The 21,938-nt window shown below is 42.1% G+C and overlaps 1 protein-coding gene across 1 annotated transcript in view; it reads left to right on the forward strand.

The window, feature by feature from the left end:
- The first annotated feature begins 12,019 nt into the window (after positions 1-12,019).
- DOCK3 (dedicator of cytokinesis 3) overlaps positions 12,020-21,938 on the forward strand; it is a 207,249-nt gene continuing 197,330 nt past the window's right edge. The window contains 4 exon segments of the mRNA XM_054387218.1: positions 12,020-12,126; positions 12,177-12,433; positions 12,613-12,893; positions 21,792-21,846. Of these exon segments, the coding sequence (XP_054243193.1) occupies positions 12,020-12,126; positions 12,177-12,433; positions 12,613-12,893; positions 21,792-21,846 (700 nt within the window).

Here is a 21,938-nt window from a genome sequence, read left to right on the forward strand (position 1 = left end):
ATCAAAAAAAGGAAATATATTACAAATTTCTGATTTCAGAAGAGGTCACTAAGGTATTGAGATATTTTAGAGTTTGGAGCTCTACACTGTGAGGTTCCCAGTTGGGTTGTGTTGAACTCTTTGACCTTTGCCTCCTACACATGATTCTTTTAACGAGTACACCAAATGGCTGGTGTTAATTTGCCATTCAACACATGAACCTGCCACACACCCTTACTGAAAACTGAAAAAAAGCCTTTTTTTTTTCTAGTTTACCTTTAATCTTTGTCATGTTTTCACTGCCACAGAGTCCCAATTTTTGCCTTTAAAAAAAAATCAGATCTAAAAAATCTTTTACTTTATTCTTTTCTCCATTATTTATTTCAAATTGGCTTCTGGAAGTCCTGACTTTGTCCCTTCATATTTTAAACTTGGGAGTTGTATCTGTCTCTTCTGATTTTGCACCTTTTTAAAGCTTAATTAGTTTTTTTCATCTGCACTATTAACTTCCTTTGGACTGATTATTCCTTTGGAAACCATTTTTACTCAAATCTCTTCGCTTGATATTAAAGTTTTAGAAAGAGTAATCTGTTTACAAATTAAATACATTATAGACCTTCATTTTCACAAGTTTTTTCAGCCCAATTATTTTCAGTAAATAGTTACCATAGTTACTCAAAGATTCTGCTACTGTTCCATCTTATGTGCATTCACTCCAAGGTTGTTTCATCAACTTATTTTGTAATGTCCTTGTTGCAAATCAAAATCACATTCACAATAGTATCACTTCATGTGAATTTGCTAAACATTTGGGAATCTGTCAGCTCTCCCACTAATCAGAAGAATGCTACCACTAACAGGATCATTTATTTTCCTGTCTCTGTCTGCAGAGTTAGTTCTTATATTAATACAACTTCTAGAAGCAATAGAATTAAAAACTTTTCTAAAGAAATCCAATCTTAAAATGCTCTTAAAAATCTTGAGCAAACTCATTTGTTCATCATTCCCCAAATATACTTCAGCTAAGACAAATTTTGGGGGTTTTGTGCCACTTGCATTTCTCTAACCTTTTGTGTCCTTGTTTCATAACACCAGTGTATCTGTAGTTTGTAGAATCATAGAGTCATAGAATGGCTTAGGTTGGAAGAGACCTTGGAGATCATCTACTCCAACCTCTCTGCCATGGGCAGGGATGCCTCTCAACTAGACTTGGTTGCTCAAGGCTTCACCCACCTGGCCTTGAACACCCCCAGGGAGGGAGGCATCCACAACCTCCCTGGGAATCCTGTTCCAGTCTCACCACCCTTGTACTGAAGAACTTCTTCCTAAGATCCAGTCTAAGCCTACTCTCCCTCAGCTTGAAATCATTCTCCCTTTATCTTGTCTCTAGACACTGTTATGAAAAGTCCCTCTTCAGCCTTCCTGTAGGCTCCCTTCCAGTATTGGAAGGCAGCTTTAAGGTCCCACTGGAGTCTTTTCTTTTCCAGGCTGAACAACCCCAGCTCCGTTAGCCTATCCACATAGCAGAGGTGTTCCCTTGAATTATCTTTGTGGCCTTCCTCTGGACTTGCTCCAGCAGCAATGTGTCCTTATGACAGGGACACCAGAAGTGGACAGAACATTTGAGGTGGGGTCTCACAAGATCAGAGTAAAGGGGAAGAATCACCTCTCTTGACCTGCTACACTTTATTTTTGTAGTCTGTTTTTGTCACTTTTCAGTATTATTTTCCTTAGATGTTTTCATCAGGTTCTTGTCAATGATGCATTAGACACGTGCTTTAATTACTACTTACTCAGACAGCAAGCTCACATACAACAGTGTGATAGCATCACACAACATCATATTGCCATATACTCATTTATTTATTTATTTTATTAGTTATATTTTAAATATTTTGTTCTTTAGGAATAAGCTGGTTTACGTAATTCCAACTATAAAATTTTATCTTCTGTAACATTATTTCTGCCCTGGCTTGTGTGCCCCAAAATCAGTCTGTTTCTTCCCTCAGGATTGGTCTGATTAAAAGATACTTACACTGGCTTTGCTCTTTGTACTAGAATGAGCTGTTTGCAAACCGTAACAATTAATATGAGTTCCACACTAGGAAGTAGCAGTAGATTTATTTTAGTGGATGAACAACAGATTTTTACCAGGTTGCAGTAGAATTAGAATTAGTGGAAGATTACCTGTCCTCTAGAAATCCTGCCATTAGCTCCTCCAGACAGCGGCTTGGAATCTTAAATCTCTGCTGAATGCATCCTGTCTAGAGGGTGACAAGGAACAGCTGTCACAGTTCAGCTCAAGCTAACACAGTCAAGCATTTTGAGAAATAAAACAATATTTTAAACTGCAGTAGGGAATGGGAGACGTATCAGACACCCAGACAAAAAGATTGCATATTAAGAGAGAAATGTAGTAAGTGTATAAAAATTTGCACTCTTCTAATTCTAAACAGCAAAACATTTGTAGCAGTGTATGCAGGAGTCATCCTGGAGATTCTTCTCTGCCATCAATGGGAGGGAAAAAAGGAATTATAAAAATTATCTGAATTTCATAATCCTTACAGGCTCAATTAGTTGAGCAATCTGTTTGCAGTGTATATTTGCACATTGCTTGGGCACGTAAGATTTCTTTACTGGTTGCTGGGCTTAGTACTACTAAACAAACATGGAAGCTTGTTTATCCTGTGTAGGAAGGCTGCAGTGGCCATAGCCAATCCAAAACCTGATGGTAATCCACTTGATGGTAGAGAATTTATGAACCATAAAAGAAAAATAAATCTCCTAACTGACTCTATTCTTTACTATGTGCCACGTGTTGTAGGTAAAAGTATGCCTGTGAAAAATAACCTTTGCTAACTCTTTTCCAGTTTCCCTTTGGAGGGATGAATGAGTTTAATGTAGTCTTCAGATGTACACTCTGTGGCCAAAACACTACCTGGGTCATGGCTGGTTTCTGAGTGATCATTTTAAACTTCTTTCCTCATTATTTTTCCTGTTTGAGATTCTGTTCCTGTGGCTCACCACTTCGTAACGTGGGTACACTGTCCTCTTTTGGTGGCCTGCCATGTTTCTGTGGGAGCTTTAGTAGAGAACTCTTCACTTCTCCTGCTGACAGACATGGGGGCTTATCTTGCTGTTTATTTAGAATGTTAATGACAATAGAAAGCATTAAAACTTCGTTGCATAGCTTTACAGGAGATAAAGAACATATTTTTGCCTTTACATAGCACCTGCACAATCTTGGGTGGTAAGTGATACAAGGACGTTTCGTTCTGGTTTTCAGGAAAATGGCTCTCATCCAGACAGAGCTGTTTGCATGTCTGTAACAGCCAGACAGCATTTTGAGGAGCTCTAGGCTAAGCCTTTACTACTTGAGCTTACATAAGAGTTGTTCACTAAGCTGGAGGCCAGGGGAATGACTTGAATCCATATCCTTTTTCCTTGGTGAACAACTATCAACAATGCACTTACTCTGTTGCTAAAGTGTTAAGAACACCATTAAGGAAAAGTGAATAGTCAACATCCTTGAGAAGATGTGTGGATCTAACTCTGTTTCTCTGCTTCTGAGTAGGAGATAGCTGGATATATTGAGAGCTCTTTGACAGCTGGACTGTAACACATTATGGCAGGAGAGTGTATTGATGTCATTATTGATTACTTCCTTGTGGTGATGGCTGATGAGGTGTTCATGCTTTTATTATTTAGATGAATCAGCTGCTGGTCACTTTGTGCTGATTCACTCTCAGAGATGGATAGAAGGGTTTGGATGGATTTACAGTAACTTCATCCTTTTTACTCAGAGACATACTAGTCTGTGTAATTGTTAGACTTGACTAATTGTTCTGCTGTGTCAGGTAACAAAGTATTCTACTTTCTTTTGTTTCACTTAAGAAGATCTTGGCTTCATCACATAGGTCAAAGCTCTTAAAATAAATTTCACTATTTTTTTTTCAATTAACCTAAGTGATATGTGAGTGTGTTTAGCTGCAGCTGTGATTTAGGCATGCATGAGGCAGTTTCAGAAGTTTGCTCTGTAGAAGACTGAGGTGGTTTTGGCATGCAGGGAACACAAGTCAAAGATCTCTCTCTTAAAAATAAGAATATTGTGATGTCTCTCACAGGGGTTGTATTTCAAATTCATTTTGGTACCTGAAGCTCATAAGATTCTTCCCCGCTACTCTGCTCTCATGAGACCCCACCTGGTGTATTGTGTTCAGTTCTGGTTCCCGCAGTGTAAGAAAGACATCAAACTGCTGGAGCAGGTCCACGGGAGGGCCACAAAGATGATCAGAGGGCTGGAGCACCTCCCGTATGGGGACAGGCTGTGTGAGTTGGAGCTGTTCAGCTTGAAGACATGAAGGCTCTGGGGAGACCTTATAGCAGCTTTCCAGTACCTGAAGGGGGTCTACAAGAAAGCTGGGAAGGGACTTTTTACAAGGGCTTGTATTGATAGGATGAGAGGGAATGGATTGAAGCTTGAGGAGGACAGATTTAGACTGGGTATTAGGAAGAAATTCTTTACAGTAAATGTTGTGGGGCACTGGAACAGGTTGCCCAGAGAGGATGTGGATGCCCCCTCCTTGGAGTTGTTCGAGGCCAGGTTGGATGAGGCTTTGAGCAATCTGATCTAGTGGAGGGTGTCTCTGCCAATGCCAGGGGGGTTGGAACTAGGTGGTCTTTAAGTTCTCTTCCAACCCATTCTATGGATACATGAAAGAAGACTTAACTATTGTCTGTTTGCTAAGGGGAAAGTCTGACTCAGGACACGTGACGCTAGCAGGTGGTGTTTTGATCTGTCTATCTGTAGAATTAATCACATTTTAATTGTTCCAGGCACAAGGCTGATCCTTGAGTTCATGGGTTGGATAAGATGGCCAGCTAGTGCTGCCTTAATTGAATACCGAAGAACGGCAGCCGCAGCCTGGCATGTCCTTTGCCGGAGGAGCTGAGGGAGGTGGTCTTGATGTGTGACAGTGGAAAGCTTCGAACCCTTGAGCACAAGAGATCACTGAGACAGCCCCGGCTGCCGCCGTGACGCTGTGCGGGCGCTGGGTGCCGGCAGCTCTGGCTTCAGCCCCGCACCAGCACCACGGACAGCGGCGGCCGTGTTATGCGACGGGGGCACGACTCGAGCTGGGCTGGGCTGTGCCGTGCCAGGTAGAGCACTGCTCTGTCCTGGGCTGTGGTGCGCCAGGCGGGCACGGCTCGGGCTGTGATGTGCTGAGCCGGGGGGAGGCCGGTTCTGTCCCGGCCCGGCCTGTGCTGTGCGTCGGGGTGGGGCACGGCTCTGTGCTGTGCCTCACAAAATGGGTGATGGCTGTGCATGTGCTGCACCACACAGTGCATGAGGAGACAATCCTCTAAAAATAGCAGCCATGGGATATTTGACTTGATAGTAAGGCTGCTGTGACTAACAGGTGGAACAGAGAAGTGGTGGTGACAGCACACTAACGAGGGACTCCTGCTTTGACCTTTCAGCCAGTTCAGAATGAATATAGCTGCTCACTTTTTCCTTTTACAGATCAACACAAGGTATGTAAGTAAGGATGTAGAACTGGTTAGTTCTCAGTGTGTTAGATTGTTCTCTATGAAGCAATGTTCAATTGTCACTGAAACAAAGCAGTAATGTTAGAGACAGCACTGAAATAAATACCCAAACCAACAAAACTGCATTCTCTTATAGAGATTTGGCTAGGGGTTGATTAAGTAATAGCTGAAATCAGTTAAGGCAGCCTCTGGAGTGGCAAGCCTGCTGCATTTCCATGAGTGATGAAACCAGCTTTCTGATGTTTTCTCTTAATATTATAAATTTCTTAGCATCAAAGAGATCTCTTTCAAGGGGCAATTAAAAAATTCTGGTAAGGAATACATAAGGTCAGAAATCAAAAAAAGACTAAAAAGCTTTGCTCACAAAAGGACTTAATAAATGTTTCTGAATTCTCATTTCAATACTTTCATTTCTTATATGCTGACCATTAAAAAAAATAGGAAAAGATACCAATTTGTCACAACAATGCCAATTAACCTTCTATGATTTCTCACTCTTTTAATAGGTAATTTGCTATAGTGAGATAAGGCAGAATGAGGCTGCAGTAGTCCTTTTCTCAAATTTCCTAATTATTTATGAAACATGACAATTCAAATGACTCTCTTCCTTTTTTACTAATTGAAGAACAGAATACTCTGTTTCATTAGTATCAGGAAAACATTGGTTCCACGTGGCCTGTGATCTATTTTAAATCAAATCCAACTGACTAAATAATTACCACCTGCACTGTGAATTCTTGGTAATTGTACTTGATGTGTGCTATTGGTATTAAAACATTTTCTACTTCTGTGCTAAAAAAAACAAAGAAAAGAAAAAGAAAGAAAGAAAAATTATTTTCCTGACTTAATCCAGGTACTTTCTAGACAAGCAACATAAACTTACAGACTGTGATATGTTGGCATAACAGCACTCACTGGTTCCTACTTGTCCTTACACAAGTCCTGGTCTTTTCTGGGTTTATGATTTGTTTTCAGGCAGTATTGCAAAGAGAGTAAAAGTAATTTTAAACATTTTATTTTTAACTGAAAGTTGAATTGTTCTTAGTTGATGTTTTGGTAGGGTTTTTTTGGAGGTGAGATTGAACTCCAAATGTCTAATGTCCTGGAGTTATTTGAAACTCCCTTTTTCTCTGCTCCTGATGACTTTAGATTACTTTTGCTCTGAAGAAGATTACACCAAAAATAGGGCATGTACTGGAATATTTCATGCTAACTTCCATTTTACATTAAAGAAAAATGTTGGTGCTGAAGGAATGGAATTATTGGCCTATTGTACTTGAGTTGTTTCTAGAATTAACAAAAAGTTGTTTCCTGCATCTCACATGATGAAGTTTCGATGTATGCTGGTTGCCTTCAATTATGAGCTCCTACTTCATGGACTTAGTAAGAACTAGATTATGGAGTAACTTTAACTACAAGGTGGAAATGCTGCCTGGTGTATAGTGGTCTGATTTCCTTTCCTGTCACTCTGAGAAATGTTGAGGGTTGGGAGCAGACTTGTTTATAAGGAACTCATTCTGAATTAAAACATTTTAAAAAGGAATCAGATAATGGCCTTTAAAATCCTCCTCTGATCCTGAGAACTGATCAGAAATAGTCCTGATGAAACTAGTTCTCTGATGTTTTCCCTCAGTAGTAGGGAATTAGGTGAAGGAATTTGTGGGGCACAAACACTGCAGTGCCCTTAGAAGGAAAACCTGCTGCCATTTGATGCATTTAGATTCCTAATGTGATGGCTTGCTCCTTTTCTCATAGGGAAAAAATAGTATAATTTGGATCTGAATGTCAGAAGCTGGAACCTGCTGAAAAGTTTCATGTTACATTATCAGAACAGCTCCTTTCTTTGAAGCATAAAGGAGAAACACTTGGTGGCTCTGAAAGGACTCTGAGAATAGATTTCCTTTGGATACTTCTGTTTCTTCAGGTTTTCCCTGCAAGGTGAGGAATTTAGAATGTAGTGGGAAAAACAAGTTGTTTAATATCTTAAACAGTCTTATCAACAGGCAGAAAATGTGAACTTTAAAGAAAAAAAAAAGGTAAAAATGGAACTTCATGTGCAGAAAAGGAGGTAACAAATAAACTGACTGTCAGAAGGAGGTAAAATTCACCCCCTTTATTTTTTTTTTCTGATAGCAGTAGTTCTGGGCCATGATCTTAAAACAGAAGTTTGAAGTAATAGTGGAAGTAGGAGTACTGGCATCCATAGCCCTGAGAATGGGCAGAAAGGGTAAAGCATGGGGGATGCTTTTACCTGAAAAAGAGGGCGAGAGGGTGATATGTTCCATGATACCTTAAGGCTGAGATAACTGAGAGAAATTTGCTGGCAGGGAGGTATAAGAGTCCCTCTGCTTTCTGCACTCTGACCTTCCATTGTCCCTTGCAGAGTGTTTGAAAGGATTGTGCAATTCCCTTGATCTATTTAGGAGAAAGAAACTGTGTCAAATCTCCCCATTCCCTAGCCAGCTGTCTTTCAGATCACATCTATATTATAACAAGATAGTCTGATAGAAGGTGAACTGTCTCATGTATTTTAATTAATACTGTGTTACACGTTAGTCGATATTTTGTTTGGACAGTTGTGTTTGCAGTAACTTAACCATAAGTAACTCACAATACTTTTGATATAACAGGTCCTGTACACATTGGATGTTAAGTAACTTTTAACAGTGTTTTTAAAAGCAATGAGTGCTTTCCTTCTGCCTTGTTTTGTTCAGTTAAATACAGTCTTGAAGTGTGTATGTGCCATTATTTCCATATGGTGCAACACAGAAGTTTAGTGGCAAAGACTCAGATGGCAGCTCAGGAGACTTCAGCAAAAGGAGCCTGCTGTTCTCTGAAAAGCAGTGTTTGGGGCTCATAATGTCCAGAAATTCTTGTAGGAGTTCTGACACTTACAGCACATTTTAAAATTTAGTTTGATTACTGAAGTTATTAAAAAAAAACCCCAAACCTTAATAAGCCTTAAACCCATTTAAATAATTTAATTAAGTAGGCATTGGGTTCCAGTTCCATGGTGGTGGGGTGATGGGTTTTTAATGTGCAATCTTTACAACAGGGAAAAATAAAAACCACTCCAGAAAAAAAAAAACAAACCACCAAACCAACCTTGGGGCATACAATCCTCAGAATGCCTTGTTAATGCTTGCACAATACTACTATGCTTTTCTCATGCTTTACAGAGTAGCATGAATATTGAGGTTGGCAGGAGTAAGCTCTGGTAAGAGAGAAAAAAAAAAGACAGAGGAAAGTGTTGTTTTGCAGCCCTGCGCAATCATCCCTGTTTGCTCTGGTCTCTTTTGCACGTGGGTGATCCTGAATACCTGCTTGCTGCCTGGGAGATTAGTGCCTCTGCCTCCTTTCCAGGATGAGGTGTTTGCTCTATGCTACACTTAAGAATATTTACTGAAGCAATCAGTGTTTATGTAGAGGTGATAGGAGGCTTATTAACCTGGTGAGCACATACATCAGAGGAACAGGTGTAAATATATTTGGTAACTTGATGTTATGCAAACTTGCATTCCACTGACTCTACATGGATTTCTTTTTCTTTCTTCCTGAAGTGGGTCACATGCCCCTCTGCTGAAGGTATCACCAGCAGCAGTGCGGGAGAGTGTTAGGAACAAATGTGTAATAAGATGTGCAATAGTTCAAATAAGAGTAATTTATTATCAATGTGGCTGTCCCTGTTAATGCTATAATTTATGCATCTGTGACCAGGAAATAAAAATGGTGCAGTTCCCTTCAAACAAAATGTTCTTGTCCACCGTGAGTTTCTTGCAGGTCCCATTCTGACAACTGTTTTGGTGTCCTCTTCAGGGTTTATGTAAACGTTCAAAGTTCTCCCTTTTTCTTCCCAAGTTCACCTTCACTCTTTATATACTGTAAGGGGAAGAGTCAACTCAGACATGCTTGTTGTGTTTTGAAGAAATTTTTGTTGTGCTTTTTCTTAGGTAGAGGTGTCTGTTTCACTACATGCTTGTTGTGTTTTGAAGAACATTTTGTTGTGCTTTTTCTTAGGTAGGAGAAGTGTCTGTTTCACTACTGGTCAGCTTGGCAGGCAGAAGAATCCATGAAGTGCTGAGGCTGTAGAGTTAAGAGGTGAAGAGATGGAAGAATTAGCCATTTCCTGTCATTACGGAGATTTTCTGCTTCCAAGGTACTAGAAAGAGATGAAGAGGTATTTATTATTTGACATGTACATATATATCTAAAATAACCACCCCAGTTTCTCAATCCCAGCAGCAGCCTATCTCCAGCAGAACGCAACTCAATGACTGTCAGGTTTTGTCCCTTCAAAAAGCTATTTCTGCATGCTGTGGGAGTGCCTTAGGGAGGAAAGTAGTGAAGCTGTTGTAAATATATATGCCTAAATGTGAATTAAGGTGGGATTAAATACATTGTTTTCTCTAAATCAGTAATGTACAAACATGCTCACATAGTGGCCACATTCTGTGTGTGCTCTACACCCAACAGCCCCAAACCCCACAGAAATCCAACCAAAAAGCTGTCTGCGTTCAGTGGTGAAACAGAAGTTGCACATGTTAAAAAAAAATAAATAATGAGGGTTTCCACAGCAACCTAAATTCTGGAGTGCAAATTGATGACTTTCATTCTGTTTTATTATGTAATGATAGAACAGTCTATAAAAAGTGTTTGGTACAGCTGAAGTTATATTATTAAAAAGTTTAGTGTAATCTTAAAACTTCACATGAAATTATGTACAAAGGTTTTACAAAGGGTATTTTAGAAAGTGTTTTCTGACATTGCTTTGGGAAGTCTCTGACTGGGGAAAAGCAGAGAGTTTGCAGTGATCAAAATTTCAGTCACAGGAAACGTTTTGAATTACATGGTTCAACTTTTAATTTGTTGTCAAGAATTCAAATTTAGGTTTTGTGGTTAGAGTCGAAATGAAGGAGGAACTCAAAGATGAACTCTGAAAACAATTTCAGATTTTGGATAACTCATTTGTGCAACCTGTACAAATTTTGCCAGCTCCTGGGAAGTTTTGGAGATTAGTTAGGAAAAAACCATAATCACTGTGCTGGACAAATATTGGTCTCACTAAGGGATAGCGGTGTCTCCATTTGAAGTTCCAACAGCATTTCCTGATCTTCTTTATACTCAAATGTTAACTTAAATGCTACTACTACACACTAAGGTCAAAAAACCTAAACTGGAGAAAACAGATTTTCCTCATTGCTCATTAAACAGTTTAGGTATGCTCCCTTTAATTTCCAGTGCTTGAAGTAATGCAGTTTCCATACAAGCAGTAGGTGAGCTACAACTCTTTATGTCCTATTTGGGCAACAGTGTCCCCATCACGGACATCACCTTTGTGCAGCAGCCGCAGATAGGGGCAGCAAGACAGCCCCCGGTCCAGTTTCTAACAAGGGAACAAACAACTGGATTTCTTTCAGTTCACCCGGGCTGAATTTGGGCTTTTCTGTTTCTTAGAACAAACTTCTGCCTCAGAACCGTGTCCCGCTGCTTCCAGTGTGTGCAGTGCGAAGCGGCCAGCGTGCTCTACTGCAGGCTGGGAGTGCTGGGAGGTGTATCACCTCCCCCTGCCCTCCTTGGTATGGGTGCGCATCCTCTCTTGACGGCATTCTAGCTTTTTTTTTTTTTTTAATAAAAAAAAAAATAAAATATGCCTGCCCGGCAGTGGTACAGAGTTACAGTGCTTGCCCTGAGGGGCGGCAGAAGGTGCAGGATCCCCTCAAGCCCCCCAGGGCAGCTCTGCTTAGCTGCGGGCCGGGGCGCGGGGGCTGCTCAGCCGCTCCCCCCGCTGTTTACAAACATAGCCCGTTCCCGCGGCAGCGCGGTGCACTGCGCTGCGGGGCCGTGCCTGCAGGGCCTGCCTCCTGGGAGCAGCACCGACCCGCCAGCAGCGGGGCTGCCGCTGCAGGGTGGGCTTGGGGTGTCCCCGCAGCGCTGGGGGCCGAGGCCCGGGCTCGGCTTCACCCCCGCGCACCTCCACGCGCTGCTAAGCCCGTGCCTCGCGCCCGCGCGCGCCTCGTGCGGCCGCGAGGGGGGAAGGGGGAATAGAGGCGGTGCGAGCCGCGCATGCGCGAAGGGATCCAGCGGGGGGAGGAGGAAGGGGGGGGCGCGGCAGCCCGAGTCGTTCGGCGGTGGCGACGACGACGACGACAGGAGCGGTGGTGGTGGTAGCGCGGAGGAGGAGGCTAGGGGCCGCCGAGCGCCGCGGGGCTGCCCAGGAGCCCACTAGAGCAGCGGGTCTGCGCTGGGAGTGAGGATCGCTGGGCCGGAGGCGAGCGCCCGCTGGGCGCTGAGGGGAGCGGCGGCTGTTGCTGCGCGGGCGGGCGGGCGGGGGGCGATCTCACCCCCGCCCCCCCCTTCTCCTTTCCTCCCCTCCCCTCCAGCAGGGGCCAGGGACCTTTAACGCAGCCCAGGCCGGAGCGTGAGGTGGCGGCTGCGGCGAAGGAGCGGCGCCCCCGCTGAGGGGGGGAGGAGGAGCAGCCGCCCCCGCTCCATGCGCGGCACCCGCTTTCCTCGATCTGCCCAGGGAATCCGCGGCCGTGGCCGGCTGCCGCCGCAGCAGCATGTGGAGTCCGACCGAGGAGGAGAAATACGGCGTGGGTAGGTGCTGCCACATCCCCTCCCCCGCACTGCTGCCCCTCTGCCTGCAGCGGACGGACCCCGCGGGTCGGGGCTGCTTCCCCCGCTTCCTCCCTCCGCTGTCTCTCCGTGGGGGCAGCGATTGTGGTCTTTCACTGCCCGGCAGATAGAGAGTGGGGGAATGGCGAGGAGGGCTGGTGTTCGGGGAAGGCTTTTCCTGAGGGAGAACGGGCACCGTCTGTGCGCTGCTTGCCGCCGCCTCCCGGCCCGCACAGCCCAGCATCCCAGGGCTGTGCTGCGTCTGCTTCGGTTCGTGCTATTGCTCCGAGTTTGTCTGTCGCGAGGCAGAGGGCGGCAAGGGGAAAGTAGAGTTTCGGGGCCCGCGCCCGGCCCCGATTGCACAAATAATCAGAAAACGAGTCGCTTAGCCCTTAATCTACTTAAGCGTGCAATTCCTTTTCCTCTCCGCTTTAATCTGTGGTTTGTGGTGATCTTGTTTATGTGGAGTTGAGGGAAAGGGAAGGGCTGCGGTGCCGTTGTCATTAGGGGGCGTCGGCGATGCACCTGTTCGGAGCGGCGGGCCCGGAGCTGGCACCGGTGTGCGGCAGCGAGCGAGTCGGGAACCGGGCTCCCGGTCTGGGCCCAGTGCAGCCCACCCCGGCAGTGACTTGTGCCGGGCTACGGGGGCAGAGGCTGCAGAAGGCGACGGGGCTGGTGGTGCATTGCGTTCAGTGGGAACGGCCCGTCTGCCTGTAAACGCAGAAGCTTGTCAGTTTTCGTTGTTGATGGTAAATTAGATTTTTGCCGTCATCTCAAGCGGTGTTTGCTCTAATCCGAGAGATCATCATCAGTGGCTTTGTGTTTGGGTTTTTGTTTTAGTGTACAGTCATTTCTTTTAAGAGCAGAAATGTTATGCCTGACAAAACGAAGACGAACTTTAACTTCACTTTTGCTTGTTTTGATTTAATTTTTCTAAACTATTGATTTGCATAATAGTAATAGGTAGTGTCTGCTCTGCTTACCTACCTAAATGCATTATTAAATCAGTAGTTATCAATTGTTCGTATTGATTCTCAAGTTTCACAGTGTGCAGTGATGATCAACTGCTGCAAATAGTTAGAAAATACAAGAAAACTTTCTACAGAGGTCTCTTAACCTCTACTGCTGAAGTAGAGGTTGACAGTTGACTTGTGGGCAACTAAAAGTATCAATGCTGATAATATTTACAACATGTTTTGAGCACTGAGTCAGTGAACAACACAGTGTATCAGTGCTTTTTGTTAACTTTTCATCTCATGAAATAAGTGCTTAGCTTAGTGCATTGAACACATCTTGAGTAGAAGGAACTCACTTTTGTTTTAAAAAAATCCAATACATTTGGTTAGATGAGAACCTGTAAGCATAGGGCAATACACACAAGTGGCATAAAACAGCACAAGAAAGCAGCAACTGTAAGCAACGAGTGTTTGTCAGTCACTGGGAGTATGTGGAGTTAAGAAGCTTTGTTGCATCTCAGCTGGGTGTTCAGAGAATATCAACTGTCAGACCTGTTCATACCTTAACTCTTGGTGAAAGATCACTTCTGGTGTCCTAGCACTAAGCGTGCTGGTATAATTGTAATAGATGCTTCAGGGAAAAAATAAAACCCCAGCATTCCAAGTCATGTTGTTTTTCCTCTGTTCTGTTTATGTTGTCATTTTCCTCTGCTACATGGTAGGGTTTGATATTCAGAGTTTTGTTAGTTTGTTTGATCTGTGTTCCTAAACAAAACATATGTGTGTTACCTTAATCGAAAAGTAGGTGAACTAACCATTCTTACGCAGACTTATGGGAGGAGACAACAGGAAATCTCCATTCAGGTTGTAAACAAGTCTAGGAGAGGCATCCAGAAGAGAGAGTAGTGAATGAAAACAAGTGTTACTTCAGTGAATATTCTGTAGGCTTCAGAATATTCCTGACATGTTGATTTTTCTCTTTCATACAATACTCAATAGGTAGGTCTGAGACCATGGCTAATCTTAAGAATTTTGGTAATTTTTATTGTCGAGTAGCTTTAATGACTCTTTCTGTAATTGAAACTGGTTGATAATCCTCCAGAGAGTGAGAATACTGGGAAAATGTTGCTTATATTTGGAGTTAAGTTACTATAAGTGTGGAGAAGGAGACTATTTTTTCAGCAGTAGATTTGTCATTGCTTGCTGGAGTGGTCATTTTTGTGCATTTTGGAGAAACTAGTCTACAGAAGGTGTAGACCTGAGGTGTTACTGATAGGAGGTGCACTAGCAAAGAGAAAAGGGGGGGGAAAAAAAGACGTGGGGTTTTTTGTTTGTTTTTAAATTGATGTAAGTTATCCTAATTTCACAAATAATGTGTGCAAAATTAATTTTTTTGGCATGAGTTGTTAATAAGAGGTTATGCTTTGGGCTTTGGTAGTTTAGTTTAATTTTGACCACTATCCCAAAAACCCCTCTGTGTTTTTTTTTTTTTCCTGTGGTCTTGTTAAAACATGAAAAGTTTTTGATGTGCCTTCGAATGAAGACAACACACTTTGTCCCCATTGCTGTAAGCTGAGTGGGGAAAAACAAGTCAGTTCTGCTACTGGAATACCACAGATTGCTTTCTGGTGGAATAGAAAGGTTTCTCTGGGCATCCAAGCCCTCCTATATACCTGTTCACTTGTATCAAGGAAAGTGGAAGCATCACATGAAGCAGTTAATTCTGATGCTGTTCTCTTCATTGAAAGTAAATTGTGGTTTGTGTCATCTTCTTAGCAAGGTAGTTGGCTCAGAGTTGATAATTTATAGAAACTGTTCCTTCAGAAAGATGCCAAGTTCCCTCTCTGAACATGTGGGTATAGAAGGGCTTTGTATTCTGCATAGGCTTTGAAAGAGCTTGAGACAAAGGCATGTCTTACATGCTTGCTGGAGCCCCTTACAGTTGCCTCTTTTCAGATACCCCTCTACAGCTACACAGACTCTTACCTGCAGTAAAACGTGTTAAATGTACTGAGTGAATGTCAGTGACTTTGTGGTAGTTCTGAAATTCTCTGCCTGTCTAGCTGTATTTAAGAAAACATTTCAATGCTTGTAATTATAAAATGCTCTTGGATTGTCCAGTCTTCATAAAAGTCACCATATACTTCTGCAATAAAAGTATTGAAAGATTGATTAGGGAATTTGTAGCTAAACTGAGTTAAACACTCCCCTAATAACATTAACATTCTTCATTGATTGTATTTCTTAGCCACTACCTGGAACCTGTTGTGACTGATTCCTTTCTGTTCTATTTGAAGTGCTTACACTCTCTGCCTGTGCTCCTAACTACACTTGTAAAACTTCTGTCTTGGTGTGGAAAGGCAAACAGTTCTTCCACAGGTGCTTTAAGTGACCACCTGTGAAAACAACTAGTGAAATTTTTAACCTGATGATTGAAGATAACTAGCTCTCCAGCCCTCTAGTGCTTTAATGTTTTTAAAGCAGTCTCTAAGAAAATATTTATTAAAGTGATTTGATTAGTTACCTTAGTCTTCTAAAGCAAGTCTTAAATCATAATGGATTAAAAGAAAAAGCTAAGCAGAGAACTCTAGTAAATAACTTAATTAAATAAATTTAATTAAAATTTGGCAAATGTGTGAGAGCTGATTATGTATTTCATTAGGCTGTCAGTTTCTTCGTTTTTTCTGTGCAGAGAGCACTTTTAGGTGATTCTCAGAAAAGGGTTTTTTCTTCCCCTTCCCCCCTGTTTCTAATGTAGTTAATCCTGTATTTTGATGATATTAAGTGTGTGTATATATATATATATATGAAATGATGGAGAAGGAAAACCTGCTCGCATAAACAGTACCTGTTCTTATTTTACTCAAAAGAGTTACTGTTAAAATCTGTTTGTTAATTAACTTTTTATCTTTACTTTCACCACTTAATTGGTAACAATATAAAGTAAATCCATAAGCACAAATATATATAAAACTAGTATTTCCCTTCTTCCTACTGAGAAAGGATGGAGAATTGTCATGTCCTAGCTACAATTCTATACTGCAGTTCTGCTTTTTTAACAGTATCTTTTTATTATTATTTCTCCTCCGTGTCACTAAATCTTAGCTTGCACATCTCCCAGTTCATATTTGTGTGTGGAAAAACAGGACTGCAAAACTGCCCAGAAGAAGCCTACCTCTCTCCACAAGTCTCTCATCATACTGCTCTGTTCCTACCTGTTTGTGTAGCAGGCAGCTGCTAGAGGAAGGAGTTTTGGAAGCTGATTGATATTGCAGCTCCTCTGTACCACTAAATCTTTGTAACAGGTTTAAAACTAAAAGTTTCAGAGGGATGGAAAATAGTCCCTCCACATTAGGAAAAGGTCTGTCTTCAGTAACCTGGGAGGCAATAGCAGTCTTTGCAGCTGGGTTCTGTGCTAGGGGGCACGTACTGTATTGCATCTTCTTTCTTATTTTATTGCTAGAAACTAACTGTCTGGTGCTAGGAGGGAGGTGACTAAGGATATTCTTCAGTGATCTGCCTTGGATGTGCTCCTAAACCTTCTGTGCAAGGCTGTTTTAGGAGGTGGGCATAGTACCTTGGGACTTGCTTGTTAGTCAGGAAAACTAGATGTGCGGATTGAAGTAATTTTTAGTTGCGTTCAATAGTTTGCCCCTGAGGGTCTTTTTTTCCCTTTAGGACATGAAATTTGGCAGTCAGGGATCATAAAGGAAATGTATATGTGTTATTTGACTGAAGGAGAAATGAATCACACCTTGAAATGTCTCTGGGAAAGAGCAGCTCCCAAGATGCTCCTGGTTGGTGACTTTCAGTCTAGATAGGAAAGTTCAGTGAGGTGTCATTTAACATAGTGGGCAATTCAAGTTCCAGTCCAGTGTAAGTCTGTATTTCTGGTGTTGCTGAGATAACCTGGAGATTAAATGCACTCTTTTGTGAGAAGAGACTAACGTATTTTGGCTCATTTGTCCTAGAAAAGACTAACCAAAAGACACTGCGGTTACTCCTGTGAATGAATACCCTCTCTGCAGAGTTAGATGAGAACTAATCTATAAGATATTACTAGTTTGAGGCCATCTAAATACCAGTTGTCCACAGGCACATTTACAGTAGAAATTAGCCCAAACTTTCTAAGTACTTGAGGAATGAAATTGATTTTTTTTCACATTGGTGACAAAGACAAGGAATCAGATGTGTATGCTTAGCAGTTTATTGTGTGGTTTGTATGGGAATGGAAGTGTGATCTTAGAGTAAGAAGTGGTAGTATTGCAATATAGGCCTTAATATCAATGTTGTGATGGCTTTGAGAGAGATTTTCTCCATTTATTCATAGTTATGCCATATTATGTATTCAGCTAATAGCCCTATGACTTCAGCTGCTTGCCAGCAGGGCTGGGGCAAAAGTGTTTTCTCTTTGACCTTATCCACAGTACAGGAATTATTTTTATATTTTGCCTAATTTCCTAAAGGTAGAAATTTGTAAGTGTTCATGCTTCCTGTTCTTTCCTAACTTTCCTTTAGCAGTGAGTGACACTTTTAAGATAAGGTCCCTTCCAATGCAGATCATTCCATGATTCTATGAGAATTAGCAGCCTTAGATGTGTGTTTCCTACAAGTTTAACGAAAGTTGTTGTCTGAGTGGGGAAAGAACTTAAAAGTGTTCCTGTGGGTAGAAGTGCAGATAAGCAGCTACTCTTTGCTGAAAAGAATGGATAATAAATAAGGTTCTGTCAAAATTCTTCCTAGTAAAACTTCTTTGCTCGTTGGAGAATGTGAAGCTGTGAATGTGAGCATGAGAGTAAACCTGAGGGTGCTCAGGAGCAGGACTAGGGATAGCAAAAAATTACAGTTCTGACGGTGTTGCATTTGGTTTGTTGTGAGACTGTTGGTGAAACAGAGGGATTGGGAATATCCACAGGTAGGAAACTGGACTTCTCATTGTTTATTCAAGGAGCAAGTTACTTTATTGTCTTTTTTAATGAAGTAAATATCAATTACAATTAAAAACAGGGTGTATGTAGTTCTTGGAAAATTTAGGTGGTTCTTTGATGCTTCTTATTTCTATAATTTGGGTTTAAATTCACTGTCAAGGCAGTAGGACAGGAACAGAAATTCTTCACAGTGAAATTAGGGAGGAAAATTTCTGTTTTGAACAACGTAAGGTAGAGGAGGTTGGTATATGAGTCTGGGGTGATGATGCAGGTCATGGTTTGCAGATGTATGTGGGAGGAAGAGAGGAAAGTTGGTACTTATATTAATCCTTTTGAGGGCAGCTTTCTTGGTTTACAGTCAGTGGTATAGCTCAGCTGGACTTGAGTTCACTGTCTTGCCGAGCCTTTCTTTTCAGCAGCCCTGTGTTTAAAAAGTCACAGTCTGATGCAAACTTGAGGGAAACGTGCAGGAACTACCACCAGAACTTGCGATCTAGAAAATTCACTACCATGTAGTTGATGACATTTAAAAGCCCCCCAGAAAGGGATGATTGGGAATGAGGAGGAGTTCTTTGCCTTCATATGCACATTGATGTGCAGGTACACAAGCTTTTTTGATTAATCTGTTAGTTACTTGGAACATAGTTCTTTTGTAAAAATCCCTGATTTCATAGGTTTTGTCTTGAGAAATGGCAGCTGTTTTCAGTTGTGGATGTGAAAACAATGACAAAGTGGAAAATCTTTGAAAGATTATTCAGCTGTTAAAGAGCCTGACACAACGTTTTTTCCTGTTTAAGATAAATTTTTGTTAATTTGTATAGTGAATTAAGTTTATTGTATTCCTTTCTCAGCTGTGATATTCACTGAGGAAATGGCTAAAGGAAGCATGCAGTAAAACGTGGTTCAAAACCAGTTGCAGTTAACAGCAGTCATTCCCCTGATTGTTTTTAAGAACTGAATCAGCCTTAATATCACCACATTTTACACATTTCCAAATCTGTATGCTCACTGAACCGAACCTCAAGGCAAAGAGATGAAATACCTCACTCAAGTGACTGATACTAAAATCAAGTCTCCATTCAGGCTTTTGTGTGTCAGAAACTAACTTTGTGACCTCTTCTGAAATCCTGAAAGCATCTGTTAAGTTTTTGGAACTGTAATTCCTTCCTTTCAGACGTGCTTTAGTGTTTGTTTAAACAAGGAGTCTTTACTTGAAGCTTGCTGAAGGTGTTAGGAATGCTGGTGTAGCTGTGGGCTGGAGCAAAACAAATGCTTTCTAGTGCAGGTGTGAGGTGATTGCTTATTAGAACTTCATTTGTAGACTTTCCTCTTGTTCCTCTTTAGCATTTGACTTAATGATCTTCTTTTGAGTCTTTTTGGATATTAAGCCTTGAGAAAAGCTGCTGACAAGCGGTGAAGCTAGCTCTGGCAATGCAAAGCAGGTCATTCTGCTTTCAGAGGTAAACTGGTACCAGTTACTCTCTGAAACAAAAACAAAGGTTTGTCTAGATGCTACAATATCAGGAGGCTTGTGCATTAAACACTGTCAGTGTTGGCAGTATGCAGTTGGAGTGGTGAATGACTATTTTCTTTAATCACGCCAGAGTGTGGCTCAGTGTGCTTAGGCAGGTGGCTTGCTGTTCTAGAAATCTCTTGTTTCTGTGTATTTGAACAGCAGGGGCCTCTCTCTTCCCTCCTAAATAGATTTATGAATGAGATGTTTATGCCAACTGTTAATTTGATATACCTGCCCTTTCAGCCCCGTGATTTTAATAAATGCATCCTTGCATACATGTCAGAGAAGAAGAACTGCTAAACTGAAGCCAGCTTAAAGTGATGTATAAAATCTTACAAGCCTCTTGGGATGTTGGGTTCCATACAGTCCTTTGTCCTGCTGGGTTGAATGGCCTACCTAAACAAGTTGTAAAGGCAACAGAAAACCTTCCATGGGAGAGCATCACAGAGGGTGTTGAATAGTCCCTGTAGGGAGTGATATGTGTGCTTCCAGTAACTGGGTCTGGAAGGAGAGGAGGAGATGATTGTTTCACCCACCCCTTCCTTTGTAGACAAAAGTGCCTATGGAGGTAGCTGTGTAAAGTTGCTCACTTCACCTAGGCAGAGATTTTAATTTAAGTTTATGCATGTATGGCTTTATTATATACATGGACAGAGTGTGTGGGCACAAGTGAGAAAGTGTCAGACAGTGTGGGACAAATAATCCAAAAATATATGAATTATTGTGCAAGAAGGTTATTGAAAACTGTGGTTTGAGCTTTGATATGTCTTTGAGTACTTTCAGCTCATGAGCTTTTAGAAAGAAAGAATGATGAGCAACTCAGGTGTTGATTTTCAAATGGGCAGTGGTCTAGCTTCCCTGCATTTAGCGAAGCAGGGATCAATGGTTTGGTGAGAGAATTTTGCCCTGGCGTCTGCTGTTACCCTCTGTACCAAATCGAGCTGCGTGCTGCCTGGGTGCTTGGCCTGGTGTGAGGAGAGTGAGTAGGTGAAGCATCTCTGTGCCTGTCTTTCTGTTTAAAGGTTGCACTGACTGTGAGTTCCCCTGGAGATGGATTATTAGCGCGGGAAGAGCTGGCCCGCGGCACAGGAAGAGCAGCTCTGCCAGCTGTCTGCTGACCACAGCGCTGAGCATCCGCCCGGAGCAGCTTCTGCTGCTGCTGGCAGTGGTGCGCCCTTGCCGCTCCCTCCTGCACGCAGTAATCGGCGGCTCTCCATCCTGCCCGCCCGCTGCTCTCTTCCAGCCTTCCCGAGGATGCTGATCTGATCGGAATTATGAACAAAGTTGCTCTGAGATGGTGGTGTTTGGGGCTTCTTTTCTGATAAGTCTAGGTTTTTTGGTTAGCTCTAGTCCAGAGTTTTTACCTCAAGGAAGATTAGTTTTGAAGCAGTGGTCTTGCCGAAACAGCTTCTCTTTTGTCTCTGGGGAAGAGGAGTCAGAAAATAGGCTTCTCTCTCACTTTATCACAGCAAGGCCCTAAACTGCAACTTCTGATCTTACTGGGTTTTTTTCAATTCTGGACTGATTGCACTTCAGCTTGCTGGCACAGGGCACTGTTTCTTTAATAATGGAAAAAAAATTATTCCAACCTGGATGGAGAAAAAGAGGATTCCCCCAATGTTTCAGATGATATTGATAGTGTTAAATAATGTATGTTTGCTTAAGTCAAGATTAGAAAGGAGAAACAATCCTCATATCTCATGGGAAAAAAAAAACAACCAGCATCATCAGTTACATCAGGCAAATATTTCATTTTTTGTTACTTCAGTAGCAAAGTCAGAAGGTCAAAGTTCTTCTATGTTGGAAGGTTTCTTAGCAGTTTTGTAAGCTCTCTTTAGATGTCCACAGAAAGTTGCAACAATTTAGGCTAGAATACAAGAGTTTTCAACTAAGATGCACAAGTTGGTGTGCTGATAAGTACACTTTATTTATCTGCCCTGTTCTTCCCTTCCTTCTCAATGGAAATGCACAAACTGACCATACATGCCATGGTAACTTTAGCATGTTATGAATCCATTTAGCAGGTAGACAGCAGGACTAAAAGTCATATGGTGTCAGTGTAAATAGGGGGATAGGATGTGAAATGCTGTGGGGTGATACCCATGGTGCATATGGTAAAGCACTGGAGCAGGTTGCCTGGAGAAGCGACCCAGCCCCTGTCCTCCAGGATATTCAAAACTCGAGTAGTTCCTTACTTTTCCTAGTGTTCAGCAGTAGATTGTAGCTATTTTTGGCTCACATTTGCAGCTTGTGGAACACAGCAGTGCAGAAGAGCTCCATGCTTTGAGCAAAGTGCGATACGGTCAGTGTTTCTTGGCCAGTTAAGTATTGGAAAGAAAGGAAAAGGTTTCAGACACTGAACCAGCGCCTGTCTGCTTAAAAAGGAAGAAAAGA

The sequence above is a fragment of the Indicator indicator genome, chromosome 15 (genome assembly GCF_027791375.1).
Source record: "Indicator indicator isolate 239-I01 chromosome 15, UM_Iind_1.1, whole genome shotgun sequence".
Taxonomy (NCBI): Eukaryota; Metazoa; Chordata; class Aves; order Piciformes; family Indicatoridae; genus Indicator; species Indicator indicator.